This window comes from Antechinus flavipes, chromosome 4 (assembly GCF_016432865.1).
Source record: "Antechinus flavipes isolate AdamAnt ecotype Samford, QLD, Australia chromosome 4, AdamAnt_v2, whole genome shotgun sequence".
Classification (NCBI taxonomy): Eukaryota; Metazoa; Chordata; class Mammalia; order Dasyuromorphia; family Dasyuridae; genus Antechinus; species Antechinus flavipes.
In genome coordinates, this window is record NC_067401.1 from 145,981,860 (window position 1) to 145,997,381 (window position 15,522).

Consider the following 15,522-nt stretch of genomic DNA (forward strand, 5'->3'; position numbering starts at 1 on the left):
TGTAACACATCTGCTAATCAGTAAAATGCTAGAGCTTTGTGCTAATACCTGATGGAGAAGGGATCAAAAATCTGCCTTTAAGGAGCTTGTGTTTTAAAGGGGCAGAGAGAACAAATAATGGAAGTTGCTTATAGATAAGGTGAGATGGAAGAAAATGTAGATACGGAAGAACTAGCAACTAGGGTTGAGGGGAGTAAAGGAAAAGCCTCTAATATTTGAGGTAAATCTTCAAGGAAACCATGGAGTCTTAAGAGTTGGCTATGTGGAATCATCAGAATCAGCTAGGGCAAAAGCATGAAAAAGGGACTTAACATTATCTTTGAAAAACTCTGCAAATGTCAGCATCACTGGATCAGAGTTTAAGAATTAGTGACGTATAAAGACTTGGAAGGATCAATAGATTTAAATGTCAATTTATATTTGATCCTGGAAGTCATGGTCATTGAAATTTATTGAGTAGATGATGCCATGCTCAGACCTGCTCTTTAGGAAATTCATTTTGGCAGTTATGAAGAAGCGAGGATTGGATGTACAAAAGTGAGGCAGGAGGGCATGAAAAGTGAAATGACTTATTTGTGGTCATGCTAGTAAATATCAGAGGTTAGGTTTGAACTTCTAACCACTATACAAATAAATACGTAGTATGATGTAAACCTAGCACAGGAGCTCTGCAGGGACAAAAACCGAAACCTTTTCTCAGGGGAGAAGGCTTCCTGGTAGAGGTGAATTTTGAGGCAGCTTTAAAAAGTTGGGGAAGGTATACAGTGGAAGAAGAAGACAATTGATAATGTCTGTAGCTTTAAAGTTGTCCAGTACTGAGAATGTTGCAACTATCAGGCTTCATTTTGAAAATGTAATATTTGGTCTATTTTCAATCCAATTTTTACTTAAGTGTTCAAGTTTTCTGTTTTGTTTCTTTCCTTAGGCAAATGAAGATGTGACCCAGATAGTAGAAATTCTTCACTCTGGACCCAGTAAATGGAACTGGCTCACTCGGCGTTTGGTAGAATTTACCTCTTCAGGAAGTGTCCTCTTGTTTGTAACTAAAAAAGCCAATGCTGATGAACTAGCTAACAACCTCAGGCAGGAAGGACACAATCTGGGGCTGCTCCATGGGGACATGGATCAAAGTGAAAGGAACAAGGTCATTTCGGATTTTAAGAAAAAAGGCATCCCAGTTCTTGTGGCTACTGATGTTGCAGGTATAATAGAGGAAGGATTTCTCCAATATATTTGGAAATGTACATACTGTAAGTTTAGTTGTTTAGCTAAAACTAACATTTGAGGAGGATAACAGGTAGATATAGGCTGAATGCTTTTAGCTTTTTTTCTCCCCATTAACACATCATTTGGTGGAAACATTGGAGTGTTAAGCACTCCATTATCATTTATCTTTTGCATCTACCCTCTAAAATAGAGGCCCAATATTGGAAGGTACTTTGAGGAGCACTTGGTAAAACAAAATGCCCTTGTTGCATCTCTAATAGTAATATTAGGTGTGTTTTTGCCTTTGCCATTTGAAACCAGAAAGCTGTTTTTAGCCTATTTTATTATTTTACTTTAAAGAGGTTTTTATAGCTATATTTTATTTTATTTTCTTTCTTGAGAAGAGAGCTCCTGTATTTATTTGTACATCATTAAGTCTCTCTTGATAAGGTGGACATATATGTTTATTGCACTCTTTATCTGTGGTCCAGGCACTTTTTATCAAGATAAAAGTTAAGTAAGCAGTCTTGTATCCCATACATTGAATTGGAGGTGGCAAGGGGGTGGAACCCTATGTTTCCAGAAGAAAAATATTTACAATAACTTGCGCATCTCCTCCAAATTATGTAGGAGTTGGCAAGAAGATTTTTGGGGAAATTTGTAGCTAAATTTCTGGTTTCTGACTGCAAATTAAAACTAGGGCACCTGGGGGTTGTTTATTTCAGCCCGTGGTTTGGACATTCCTTCAATTAAGACTGTCATCAATTATGATGTGGCTCGGGACATCGATACCCATACACATAGAATTGGCAGGACAGGCAGAGCAGGCGAGAAGGGTGTGGCTTATACTCTCTTGACTCCCAAGGACAGCAATTTTGCTGGCGACCTTGTCAGGAACATGGAAGGAGCCAATCAACATGTTACCAAGGAACTTCTGGACCTCGCAATGCAGGTGAGAACTAGGCCTCCCTCAGAGTTATTCTTTGATTTTAATCTTATTAGATATCCTTTCTTCAGGAGTTTAATAGAGCAAAGTTCAGTGATGGAATGTCTCCATTAGACATGGTTCAAATGCATTCGCTGAGTAGTAAACCTAATGAGAAAGAAATTGACTTTTGAGGACAATACCTCATAAAGACATAAAATTAGAATGCCTTACATGAACCTTACCTATTATCTAATCAAACTCTCTCCATTTACTATTTTTAAAAAATCTCTTTTTTTCTGAAAGTAGGAATCATATTTTAATTACTACGCTTGCCTATACCACTTTTTAATACTCAGTTGTAGAAAATCCTTCTTGTCTAGGGACTCTCCTTTTGAGATCAACTCTTCTAAATTGTCCCTAAGCAGCTCCTCTTCTACTTTGGAATCCACAGGTTCTCTTTAGAATTCCTACATTTTTCCACTGTTATTTCCAGGAGAAAAGTGGGAAAAGGTAGAGGATAGAATGGGCACAATGGCCACTTAATTGAATGGATATTTTGTTTAAGGCAAATACAGAATAAATCCACATGCCTTGGGAAGGGCTTGCTAGCAGGTAATGCCTAGGTTCCTGTGGTCCTTTTTTTCCTCAGCCTTTTTCCCCCAAAGCAGATTAGAATGTAAGACCAACATGAAAGGCTCTATAAAGAGACCCTAGCCCTTTAGATTCCACTGATCTTAGAATAATTTGATTTGAAACAGGTTTTAGAATCATGAGAAAAACTCATAGTATCTTTGATAGAGCAAAAAGCTTAACCACAATTTTTCTTCTTTACTTTTCCTGCATCACACACAGAATATGCTTCAGCTATCTTCCACCATAACTTTCTGAGTTTTGTTTTATGCAGAATGCCTGGTTTCGTAAATCTCGATTTAAAGGAGGGAAAGGGAAAAAACTGAATATTGGTGGTGGAGGCCTTGGCTACAGAGAACGACCTGGTCTAGGTTCTGAGAACACAGTAAGTCCTAATGGCAAGAGGTTCTTAACTTGAGCCAATGTTTTAGATGAAATTAAGATTATTTCTGGTTCATTAAGTGCATACTGTTTGCAAAGTACTTTGATAGGAGAGATAATTAAACATTTAGATAAATCATATCCCTTGACCTCATAGAACTTTTAGTCTAGTGGGGACAGGAAGCTAAGAGCAAAATAAAGTGCTATACATTTGGGGGAATAGTTACCAAGAAAGAGTCTCAGCAGGTAGCACTGAGGAAGTAGTAAATGCATTGAAAAGAGGTGTTTGATGTTAGAATTGTGTTCAATTCCCTGCCACATACTGCTGTGCAGGTACTTAGGCAAGTCACATGAGGCAAAAGTACTCCACCTCTGAGCCTTTTCCTTTTTGGGGGGGAAGGGGAGAGTTGAGGCAATTGGGGTTAAGTGACTTGCCCAGGTTCACACAGCTAGGAAGTGTTAAGTGTTTGAGATCAGATTTGAACTCAAGTTCTCCTGACTTTAGGGCTGGTGCTGTATCCACTGCACCACCTAGCTGCCCTGAGCCTTTTCTCTTACGTGATGGGTAAATCCCTTAACCTCAATGAGTTTTCTTTTTCTTCATATATGAAATGAAGGGATTGCATTAGATACTAAGGTAATTTCTGGTTTTTAAATTTTATTGAAATTAGTCTTTTTAAAAAAAATTAGTAAGGAATCAGTAGGCAAGAAAGGGGGGAACATACTGGCAGAGGAATAAATAGGAGGGAAGGGCCTGTTAGGGAGACAGGCCAGTTAGGCTGAACTTAAAAAGATTAGAGATAAAATCTAGCGTTTTATATGATACTTTTAAGATTTATGTGGTGCTTTACAGATACTACCTCCTTTAATCCTCACAACCATCCTGTGAGGTAGTGCTATTATGTTCATCTTATTAAATGGAAACTAAATCTGAAAAAAATATTGTGAGTTTAGCCTGTGGAGAGCTTTTGAATGCTAAACAGAAGAAGTTGAACTTTGTCCAGGAGACATAGGGAGCCATTCAAGCTTAAAGAGAGTGATATTGTCAGATTTATGCATAAAGACTTTGAGTATGATAGTAGTTTGGAGACTAGATTGGCAGAAAGATCAAGTAGAAGTATGAAGACCTATTCAGCTAGGTTCTTTAGGAATCTAGGTGGGTGGAAATAGAGCACTAAGTACTGTACTAAGGTGATGGCCATGGGATTTGAGAGAAGAGCTGTATGTAAAAGCTGTTTCACCAATGGATTAGCAAGTTTGATAGCTAAGGGGAAAAGATTTTTGTAAGTAGTGACAGCTGATATATAGGGGGTTAGGGCTGTGGATCTAGAGTTTAGAAAAAAAAAAGTCACATCTGGGGGTAATTTGTGGAGTCTTCTATATAAAGGCATATTATGCTTTTGAGAATGAATGAAATTGCAAAAAAGAATATAAAGAAAAAACAAAAACAAAACTCATTGTAAAATAGAATGAAGGTCTAGTTTATAATGTCTCTGAATTGAAGGGAGAAAGTAGTATGCTTCCTGGGGAGCTGGTTAGGACTGCTCAGGAAGTTGTTTTGCAACTTGTTACTAAAAACTTAATTAAGTGAAACCAGCTTAGCTTCTGTTATTTCTTAAGGCATGGGATGTGGGGAACAATATCTGCCAATTCTGTCCTCGTCATGTAACTAAATCTGTATTCTGCATTTTCTAGTACCTGGATTTAGAGAGTGAGTGGAAACTGTTTTGTTACTTAGTCTGAAACCTAGGAAATATTAACCTCCTACTGACCCATCTTTATTGCTCATTGTTGTTTGTTCTTTAGCCAGCATAAAAGCTGCCTATATGTGTAGTTATCCCGGTGAGACCTTCTAGAAATAGTTTCCCATTTAATCCTAGGAGATAGATGCTGCCCTTTTGCTGTCTCTTTGCTTTACAGGTAGAAATAAACTTCCCCAAAGTATTACTTAGCAGTCCCAATGTTTATGCCCATTGGGAATGAGGTTTTTCAGCAGCTCTTACATCATGAGTGTCTTTACTATCTAGGACCGTGGAAACAACAGCAATGTGATGAGTAACTATGAGGCCTACAAACCCTCCACAGGGGCCATGGGAGACCGCCTGACTGCAATGAAAGCAGCTTTCCAGGTCTGATATTTAGCTTGGGCCCTCTGGAGAAAAAACTCCCTAAGCATGGGTGGTAGAAGATGAGAAGATTGATCTTAACCAGTTATGCTTCATAGTTAGATTTAATGATGGCACAAATAAGGTGATAGGATGCATGGGATGGCAATTCCTAAGAACCAGATTTCAGGATTAAGAAAAACTAGAAAGTCATTTACAGTCTGATGCATTTGAGATAGACAGCTTGAACTGTTTTTATGAACATTATCAAAATTGTGCTCCCATTACAGCCTTTAAAAATTTTAATCTTAACAACTACACGAAATATTTCTGTGTTTTGAAGCCATCTTTCCTTAAATTAGCTGGGCATTCATATACCTAAATGAACCTGCTTCTGGGCTAGGGGTTCTTAACTTTTTTTGTCATAGAACCCATTTAGCAATCTGATGAAACCTATGGACCCTTTCTCAGAAAATATTTTTAAAAACCTAAAAATATATAGCATCACAAAGGAAATAATTATATTGAATAAAATTCAAAGATACCTATGTTAGGAGCCCTTTGCTCTAGACAACTCTGTTCTAGGTTATTTTCTGGATTTACTGACTCCTAATTGAGCATATTATGTATGAATAGAGATACACTTTGATATGACAGATTTCGTTCAGATTATCACTTATAAAATGAATTTGCACACATTAAGAATTATTTACTTCCTTAATAATTTCCATTTAAAATGGGACTTAATTAGAAAGTGAAGATGGGCCTACTATTTTGAGAGGTTATAGGAACTCATGGGAGGAAAACCAGAGTAAAATATTAGGAATGATAGAACCCTCCTGCACATGTAGAATTGTTATACTATGTATCCCTTTAATAATTTTCTTTTAGAATTTTGTTTCACTGAAACATGAACTCTTTCTTTTTCTTATAGTCGCAGTACAAGAGCCATTTTGTTGCTGCCAGTTTAAGCAACCAGAAGGCTGGGAGCTCTGCTGCTGGGGCAAGTGGGTGGACCAGTGCAGGGAGCTTGAATTCCGTCCCAAGTAATTCAGCCCAGCAAGGCCATGCCAATTCTGACAGCCCCATTGCCACAGCCGCCAAGAACATCCCGGGCTTTGCCAGTGCTGGGAACCTAAGCAGTGTTCCAGGAGGGTATTCACCTACTGGAGCCCAGGGTCTCAACAACACAGCATCTGGGAGCAACAGCCGGGAAGGAATTGGTGGTGGCAGTGGTAATGGGAATAGAGAGCGATACCCAGAGAATCGAGGTAGTAGTCGCCATAGTCATGGAGACAGTGGTAATCGCCATGGTGATGGTCCACGTCATGGAGATGGTCGTCATGGTGACGGATACCGCCATCCAGAAAGCAGTGGCCGGCATGGAGATGGTCATCGGCATGGAGAGAACAGACATGGGAGTGGTGGTCGACATGGGGAAAGCCGGGTTGGGAGTGATGGTCGGAATGGAGAAAGCAGGAAAGAGGCTTGTGGTCGTGAAAGCAAGACAGATGGCAGGACAGACAACAGGACGGATAGCAGGATGGACAACAGGATGGACAGCAAGACAGACTTGAAGACAGACAAGACAGCAGATGGCTTTGCTGTGCCTGAGCCACCCAAACGCAAGAAGAGTCGATGGGACAGTTAAGAGGGTGTGTGCAAAAGCATGAAATGGAATGGGTGGAGTGTATTTTTTTTAAAGGATTTCTTCTTCATAAATGGCTGTGTCCTGGGGATAAGTTGGGGCCCATAAATCTGAGATGCAAAGATCCTTGGCTCCTAAGGGACATCGATAGCCAGGGCCTAGAAATAAGACCCCTTCTTTAGAATCATTTTTCTTAAGCTTCCTTTGAAGCTGCTTTGGTCCTCATTGTGTGTTGAACCCTCATGTTTCAGCCAGGCTCTAGCCACAGGGAGAGCTAGAACTCTGGCTAGAATGGAGCTTCTGGTATGTTTTGAGAGACTTGAGAGCAATAGGCGGCCATAGTCTGCTCCTGAAATCCTGTTTAGGTGTTGAGGGGCCAGTTCAGGTTGTCCTGAAAGCTAACTGTGGAGTACAGGTCTATACTCTGTAAGTTTTGTTTTTTTGTGGGTTCCTCCTCCCCCCCCACTCCCAACAGATTTTTTTTTTCCTCTTTTCTGGTGGCCAGCTAAGGGTTAGTATGAGTTGGGCAGGCTCTCTGCACTGTAAGTTTTGAATTCCACAAATGGCAGCAAGCACAACCTTGTAAGTTTGACATGATTGCAGGTGTGCTGCAACATTTGGGAAGCAGTACTTTGGCTCTTCAGATACATGGAAGAGTGGAAAGCTGTGCCCAGAGCTACTGTGATTAGGAAGTATTCTGGAAATTGTTCCCTAGGCTTAAGATGTTTCTTAATTAAAAATAAACCTGAGCAGTTTTTAAAATCTGATTAATTGTATATTACCTTTTTTTTTTTTTTTTTACTTTTGCCACAATAACCTTTTTGCTGCAATTTGTTTTCATCTTGTTTATAAAAGTATCCAAAACTACCAGATTTTGTGACACTTGTGAAGGTTTCTTTCAGATGTGCATTCCTTCTTGCTTGCTCTAGTAAATGTTTTATTACTGGGAGTATGCCTGGTTTGTGTCATTATCTCAGATTCAGTTATTATAATGTGGTTCCCCAGAGTCCCTATTTTTTTTTAATACTATAATATGGATAACGTCCTTTGCCAGCTTTGTGGTCTCAGGACCATACTTAAGGGGGTATAAATAGCCTGGATTATATAGAAAAGTCCTTGACAGATGTCTAGAGAATAGACTTCCGAGTGTTTCCCTTAAATTTTTTGCTCGACCTTTTATTTCCACAGGTCCTTTTCATGAGGGGACAGAACAGCACAATGACCATTACTTAAAATCCACAAAGAGCCTTGAACAGTTTTTGTACCAAAAAAGAGGCATGTTTGAAAGATCTGCCTGGTCCTGAAGATAGAAAAGGGCCCACAGATCTCCATGCTTGGGAGTTTTTCACTTCTTCCTCCGGCCTTTGTGCCGCTGTTCTTTACGTTGCTGTGCCCTCAGGTCCTTCTTCATCCTTGTGTCTACCACTTTAAAGTGTCCTTTGACTCCAGCTGGTCGTCGGACCTTTCGGCCTACACCTTTTTTAGCCACAACATAGGTAACCTGGCGTTTCTCCTTACCAAACCCTGCCTTCTTGTAGAGGCTGCAAAGGAAAGAAGCAAATTGAAAATCTCCTGCCAACACTATTTTTGTCATAATATTAAAATATGGAAAGAGTAATAGATAAAACCCACTTCAACAAAAGCTCTGTGGGGGTCCTTGAAATATTTTTAAGAACCCAAGATGCTCTACTTTTTTGTTCCATTTTACCTGCGCAACTGGGCCATCTTCTCCCGCTCAGAGATATCCACTGTATTCACCACAGCCTCTGCCTTTCGCTTAGTCTGCTCCATTTTCTTTAACATCTGTGGAAAGAATTCTTGATTACAACATAATTGCCTTTGGAGGCAAGCTGGATAGTTGTCTTAGAAAACATTATTACTCACTCTACGTTTCTTTCGGGCTTTAGCCTCAGCCACTTTTTTGATAGGCCGAGCATTGATTTCACGCCAACGTTTTCGGTATTCTTCCACTGTCTTCTTATCCAGGGGCAGTGGTCGAATTCGATGCTGCTTCTCCTCCTGCACAAACCACTCAGGGAGGTCCCCTTCCTCTTCATTATATGTATATCTGATAAAAAAGAAAACTCATTTGCTCAATGCTTTTAAAACCTGCTGTCCATTCACCTGGAGCCCATCCTCCATAATTCCTACTTTTCATACCTGCTGAAGGAGTCATCCACAAGATCCCGCCTTGCCTTCCGGGAAGAGGCAATCATGGCACCTAGAGCTAGACCTTCTGGGTCCAATATCTGGCGTTTGACTAAGGAAAGAGATTTTTAGAATCCAGTACCCAATACAGTACCCTTGAATGCACATAGCTATCTTTCTAAGCAGAACCCCAGCCTCTTACCTGGGTCCTCAATGGGCACTACCACAAACCCATCATCAGGCTCTAGCGAATGGCCCCGCTTCTTTCCTCGGGGACTTTTACTTAATTTTCTATTTAAAAAAGAAAGAAAGAAAGCATGAGCCCAGCTTCCCACCAATCAAAACCTCTTCCCTTCAGGACAAAGAAACTGAGAAAGGAGCAGGGGGATAACAGGGAAATCAATCCTTCCCTAGTTTTCTACCACATCTCTATCACCAGAGACCCTCTCACCTTTCATCTTCACTGCTGCTGCTATCACTGTCTGAACTGCTGTCATCTTCCTCCTCTTTAGTAGAAGTGGCAGCCGCCTTTGCCTCTGCAGCTGGCTTTCCTTCTGTGTTGATGAACTGGGTCTGAGATTGGAAAGGCATTTTTTCCCTCCTTGAACTTGTAGGCTTCTGTTGGTCTTTTTGCTTTTCTTTACAGCGACTCTCATATAACAGCTGGGCCTGGCTTATCTCCAGAGCCTGATCTTCATCATCTTCAATCCCTGCAAAACCATCCTGCAACAAAACAGAAGTTCAGAATTAGGGAAGGGGGAAGGAAGCAAACAGACTTCTCTCAGTTCTGCCTCATACCACTATGGCTAATCCCAAAACCATACTTTAGATCCCTTCTCATTGTTGCAGTTCCTATACCTAATCATACACTTACTTTGGAAAACCACAGATTGGTTTGTTCTTCCTGAATGACAGCTTTTTCCTCCAGTGGCACCAAAAGAGGGTTATCTTGTTCCTCCTCTTCTTGACTCTGCTCCTCTGCAAACTTCACACTATGGTTCCAGAAACAGATCACGAGGAAACTTGAGTCTATAATCTTGTAGATTCCCCCACAAATCTTATAATCTTCCATGTAACACTGCCCCCTTTCCCTAGATAGCAAGTAGTCTGGTACAGATTAAAGGTGCAATTTAAAAAAATATTTCTACATTTATGTTGCACAAGAAAAATTCAGGTCATGGGGGAAGGAGAGAAGAAATGACAAAAAAAGTAAGCAAACAACAAAAAAAGTGAGAATATGAATGTTTTGGTCCACATTCAGTCCCCATGGTACTCTTTCAGGATGCATATGTGACTGGCTCCAACTGTGACTAGTCTATTGGAATTGGTCTGAATCACCTCATTGTTGAAAAGAGCCAAGTCCATCACAGTTGATCATTACATAATCGTCTTGTTGGTATGCACAATGTTCTCACTTCACTTCACTTAGCAACAGCATGTAAGTCTCTTCAGGCCTCTCTGAGGATCATGGAATTTAGAACTGAAAGCAATACCAAAGGAGTATATCCTTGGACTGAACTCACCGTTTTTGAGATGGAACTCCATAACCCTTAACTCCTGCTAGCTCTTCAGGGTCTAAGTCACTGGCCAGCGATTCATCATCAGCATCCTCAATCTCTTCATCAGATAAATAGATATCACTCTCTGGTTCTTCCAATAGGAATTTGTCTGCAGCTCCCATATTTCCTTGGGCCACTTCCTGTAGTAGCTGTGGTTTAATGTAAAATAGACCAATGCTTCTCAAAATAATGTTTTTGTGTTTTCAAGATACTATGTCGTCAAATTTATGTCAATAATCCCACTTTTGGAAAACATTTGCTACAGATATGGTTTTCCACCTTAAATGGCAGAAATCTTCCTTCTGCAACTTATACTTAAGGGACTTCTCATTTATTTAGTTGTCTTCATATGGCCTGGTCTCCTCAGTCACCTCACCATCCTAAGTACCCTAGCCTACAACATTCTTTCTAAGATGGGGCACTCAAGATGAAATATATTCCAGATACGTTCTGCAGAGTTCAGCATGCATTAGGAAGATCTATTACGCCTCCTTGGTTCTGCAGGCACAATAAATGACACTCAATGAAATTTGAAATTTTTGTCTGCTCTGTCTTACCGTTGACTTACAGTGATCTATCTTGTAATCTGACCTTATCTTATTATAGCTGAGTTTATGATGCTAATAAGTGCAGGAGCTAGAATTTTAAAAGGAAGTGTAGATTTAACACATGTATCATTCTCCCAGTTTGGTGTCACTGCGGATCTCAGAAGCACACCTTTATCCAAGTCACTGATAAAAACATTGAGCAACATGGGGACAAAGGCAGACAAAACCCTGAGGCCACTCCATAACAGGCTTTTCAAGTTAAGACCCTAATGTTAGCAAATTTCACAAACAAATCTCTGTTCTCTACCCTAACATGGTATGAACTTTACATCCTCCTCTTATTCCTCATCTCTCCAGATTTAAGAAGCATCATTCAGTCATCTATAACAGCAAGTTCCAAAGTCAATATTGGAAAATGGTACTAGGGGAATCTGTAGTCCATGATTCTCCATGTATACTGAATAGTCATAAAACCCCTCTCCACATTTCCTTTCTAGCCTACCTGGTGGCCACGGATTGTCCGTAGGGAGAACATCCCAGTTTCACCATCATCAGCAATGGACACTCCTGGCAGATCCATCTTCAATTCCACACGCTCCCGTTGCTTCCTCTGCTCCTGAAGTAACTTTTTTTTCTTCCTGAATAGAAAATGTGGGAGTCCCTGAACCTTATCAGCCAATCCCCTCAAGGCTTTTTCCAAACCTCACAATCACTCCTAATGTCTGTTGACCCAAAAGTGGAAAAATGTTATAAACATAAAGTAACTCATGAAACTGCTGAACTGCACTTGAGAACTCAACTTGTGTCTTACAGTGATGGCTCAAAGCCTCCAGAATTTATTTTTTTTTTTAACAAATATGCAGAAAAGCTTAAAAAGAAAAAGTTTGATATGTCCCCATCAATCACTTCCACATTTTGTGCTTTTCTTTACTTGTAGGTCCTAGCTGTCACAGTCTTCTCTCACCTTTTTAGCTCTGCTACTTCCTGTGCCTTCATTTCTGCAAGAGCCCTGTCCAAGTCTTCCTCCTCATCCTTGGCAGCAAGAGTCGTCTTTTTCCCTCCTTCTTGTTCTTCCTCCTCTTCCTCTTCTCCAGAGCTAAGGCTGGAATAGACAGTAAGATATGAATGAAAGCACAATTGATTGCATTAGCCCTCTCCCAATCTTACTCAAATGTTATGATCTACCACAATCTTCAGCTTACCTGATGTCCAGTGCCTTTGCTTGATCTTTTAGCTTCTTGGCCACAAATCGACGAAGCTTTGTCCTCCAATTCAGCAGGGACCTATTCCAAAAGTCCCATTACTTATCACCCTACTCTATCATTAAATGTCTTATTGAAGGCATAAGACTTACACTCAGGTACCAAGATGACAAAAATAAATGAAAATTCATGCTCTGTCCCTAACTCCAATTTTTGGGGCAAATGTTACCTATTATGAGAAAGGTATCAGGTACCATCTGCTGAAGCCTCACTGGGCCCTACTCTTCCTCATACACTCAGGCTTGCCCCCACAGTCCTTCCCAATCTCTTGATGGGATATGTCTGTCCTAGTACCTGAGCTCCTTTCGCCCCAGCACTTTGATGTCCTGGCAGTACACCTTCACATCCTCATTAGTGGCTGGATGCAATTCCAATTCCTTATCGTCCAGTATGATCTGCTCAGGAAGGAAGGAGAATCATCAGAGAAAACTAAACTTCCTAAATGGGTTAGGACAATTCTTCCACATGGTTCTTTAACCTTGAACACTCACCTCACTAGCTTTGGAGAGAAAATCAACAGGGTTTGCAGCACGGAGAAAATCAGTGATGGAGACCCGGTGATAGAGGGTAAGATCGCCATCAGCATAGCCCTCAGCCTAAGGGGACAGGAAAGAAACAGAACAGAGAAATCTCCTTTGAGGTGTTCTTAATGATCCACATTCCTTCCTTCTCTCTCTCTCTCTCTCTCTCTCTCTCTCTCTCTCTCTCTCTCTCTGAGATGTCAGGGTGTGTCCACTTTTCTTCCACATACATACCTTGGGTTTCTTCTTGGTTATCAATTCACTCACAGTCTTGGCCTGAACTTCAACCTCTTTAAAAGCAAATTTAGGATCAAAAAATTTACTGTCAATCTTATCAGGAGCCAGGAAACCTGAAAGAGAAGTGTACAGAAAGAAAGGAAAAAAAAAAAAAAAAAAAAGATGAGAATAGGTTTTGAGAAAGGGGTCAAAAGAGCTTAAAAGAAGAGTAGTACATATAGACACCTAAGAAAAATCACCTTGGCAAACCACAAAAATCTCTGCAGATTCCTGGCGGGAAGCTTGGGGCTTAGTGGCCTGGACGTGGCGAAATAGCTGCTGGAAAATCCAGAGAAGAGCCTGGTAGTCACGGGAGCGAAAAACCTTTGTAATGAAGCAGCCACCACGTGCCAGGAAATCACAAGCCAGCCGGAGTGCCATCAAAGTCAAGTGGGCTGTGGGGAATCAAGACTTGTCAGCTAGAGTGCTCAGCAGCTATGAACAATCCCAGCCCCAATTCTCCTTATGCACCTTGTGAGTAGGCATCATGGACCCAGCTAGCCCCTACATTAGGGGCTCCATCATTGAGCACAACATCAACCTTCCAAGTCTTCAGCTCCTTCTTGAGAGCCTGGAAAAAGAAATAGAATGTTACCTCTTTTTAAACTCTGGATCTTCCCTACTGTTTAGTAACTAACACAGGAGGGACATGAGAATGATGACTTGCAAAAATTGAGGATAAACATACCTAGTCTTATATAAATTATACAACCACAATGGACATTAGGTTATGGGTAAAACATGGTTTCAATCTTCTCCATCTTAACTTTTGTACTTCTCACAACTGAAGAAATCCACGATGACAGATTCAATCACACAACACGTAGCCCTGGTTCCAGCCACTATTGTCATCTCCTTCCACCCCAACCCCTATATGAAACTATTTCACCACCGGAACACTCAACACACAAGCACATGGGAAGGACAGAGGGGCGGGGCTTACCTGGCGGCACCGGTCAGTTGTGATATCCTCTTGCAGCGTAACCACATTGGGAATGGGCTTGATTGGAACCAGGTCCACCCCTAGAAAAAACACAGATCCCAGCTACCACAGGGAAGACAGAACCCTAAACCCCCCACCCCAAGCAGCCAGGGGCAATACCTTTAACACTCACCCACGATAAGGCTGGACACTGGCATAAACTTGGAAGCCACCTGCAGCCTGCAGAATTAAAGAAAGCAATCACATCATTCTCCAAAGTTTTTTCTTCTTCCCTTGTATACAAAGTATTTAGGTTTGTCACCTCTGGGGAAAAGTGGGAGGGGGGGGGCGGTGTTAGGTGGCTGGGGAAGGAGATAGTAAAAAGGGAGAATGAGACAATTTGCAAGTTGTCAGATTATGCATCGGTCACATTTGCAGCCCTAAAACGGGTGCTGGGAGTGGGGACAGAATAGCAGCACCAAATGTCGGGAGAACAACAGAACCCGTGGGAAATGCCTAGCCCGACCTCAGGACAGTAATCAAAGTTACGGAAGGGAAGGCTTCCCGGAGACGGGAGGAGATGCCCCAGGAAGCAACCTACCATCCCCCGGGCGCCGCGCACAGATCCAGCAAGGCCCGGGCTTTTTGCAGAAACTGAAAGCGGCGGTTTAGCTGGATCAGCTTGAAGGCTGAGCGGGAACGAAAGCCTGTGGAAGGAAAGGTGCCGAGTGAGCGAGGTCGGAGGCAGAGACGAGAGAGGCTCACAAGGCCAGAGGATTCTTCCAAACTCACCAGTCTCCTTCGCCAGGTGATAGAACTTGTCCCGCCGGCTCTTCCCGACTTTTCCCTTCTTTCCCATGGCGCTGGCCCGTAGTATCCCCACAGTCGGACCGGGGAGAAGACCTGGGGCACAATCTCCTAGCTCTCACTGCCACATCTATAGACAAGCAGCTTACCGAAGTATCCAAAAACCTAAACTTTTAGGGGCACGTGTTGGCTGGTGACGTACTTCCGCCCTCTTCCGTCGCCGTCGCTCTGACGTATTGCTCCGCTCCTTCAGCCATCTTGAGTTTGTTGATAAAGATTCTTGTAGCGGTTTGGAGTATTGTTGTTGATAGGCTAATTGAACGTTACCCATGGGGCGGGATCATCTAATCCGATCCCCTTACCGCTACAGGAAGTGACGTCTTCAAGATCTGCGGCCGGGATTCTTACAAAAATAAAGCTAAGACTCAGAGTGGATGATGGAGCAATGGAAACCAGTTGTCAAGGGAGTGTTTCGGAGGAGCGTTTTTTAGATCGCCTCGTCCTTTCACTCTTCGAAAGGATCAAACGTGAATTTTCGACCTTCCCAACATGGCCTCCACCCGGCTTGCGTGAAGGGTATT

General features: G+C 41.7%; 2 protein-coding genes across 3 annotated transcripts in view; one reads left to right on the plus strand and one right to left on the minus strand.

The window, feature by feature from the left end:
• DDX42 (DEAD-box helicase 42) overlaps positions 1-7,847 on the plus strand; it is a 40,258-nt gene extending 32,411 nt beyond the window's left edge. For both annotated transcript variants that reach the window (XM_051994981.1, XM_051994982.1), the window contains 5 exons: positions 926-1,202; positions 1,932-2,158; positions 3,039-3,149; positions 5,173-5,274; positions 6,185-7,847. In XM_051994981.1, the coding sequence (XP_051850941.1) occupies positions 926-1,202; positions 1,932-2,158; positions 3,039-3,149; positions 5,173-5,274; positions 6,185-6,901 (1,434 nt within the window). In that variant the 3' untranslated portion in view covers positions 6,902-7,847. The remainder of the gene's footprint in view (positions 1-925; positions 1,203-1,931; positions 2,159-3,038; positions 3,150-5,172; positions 5,275-6,184) is intronic.
• A 206-nt stretch (positions 7,848-8,053) lies between these two features.
• Positions 8,054-15,446, minus strand: FTSJ3 (FtsJ RNA 2'-O-methyltransferase 3). Its single transcript, XM_051994983.1, has 20 exons — positions 14,927-15,446; positions 14,736-14,841; positions 14,328-14,374; positions 14,156-14,235; positions 13,684-13,783; positions 13,413-13,607; positions 13,171-13,286; positions 12,907-13,011; positions 12,710-12,810; positions 12,356-12,436; positions 12,118-12,255; positions 11,656-11,791; positions 10,570-10,754; positions 9,921-10,038; positions 9,498-9,769; positions 9,249-9,337; positions 9,059-9,158; positions 8,783-8,966; positions 8,607-8,701; positions 8,054-8,439 (listed from the first exon to the last, which is right to left on the minus strand). Exons 1-20 carry the CDS (start codon positions 14,991-14,993, stop codon positions 8,244-8,246), a joined length of 2,511 nt encoding a protein of 836 aa, XP_051850943.1. The 5' UTR covers positions 14,994-15,446; the 3' UTR covers positions 8,054-8,243.
• Between the last annotated feature and the right edge of the window lie 76 nt (positions 15,447-15,522).

Coding starts and splice junctions, on each gene's coding strand:
- FTSJ3 (XM_051994983.1), bottom strand. CDS start 14,993: ATGGGAAAGAAGGGAAAAGTCGGGAAGAGCCGGCGGGACAAGTTCTAT. Junction 12,811..12,906: donor TTCTCTCCAAAGCTAGTGAG/GTGAGTGTTCAA, acceptor CTTCCTGAGCAG/ATCATACTGGACGATAAGGA. Junction 10,039..10,569: donor GGAGTTCCATCTCAAAAACG/GTGAGTTCAGTC, acceptor CTGGAACCATAG/TGTGAAGTTTGCAGAGGAGC.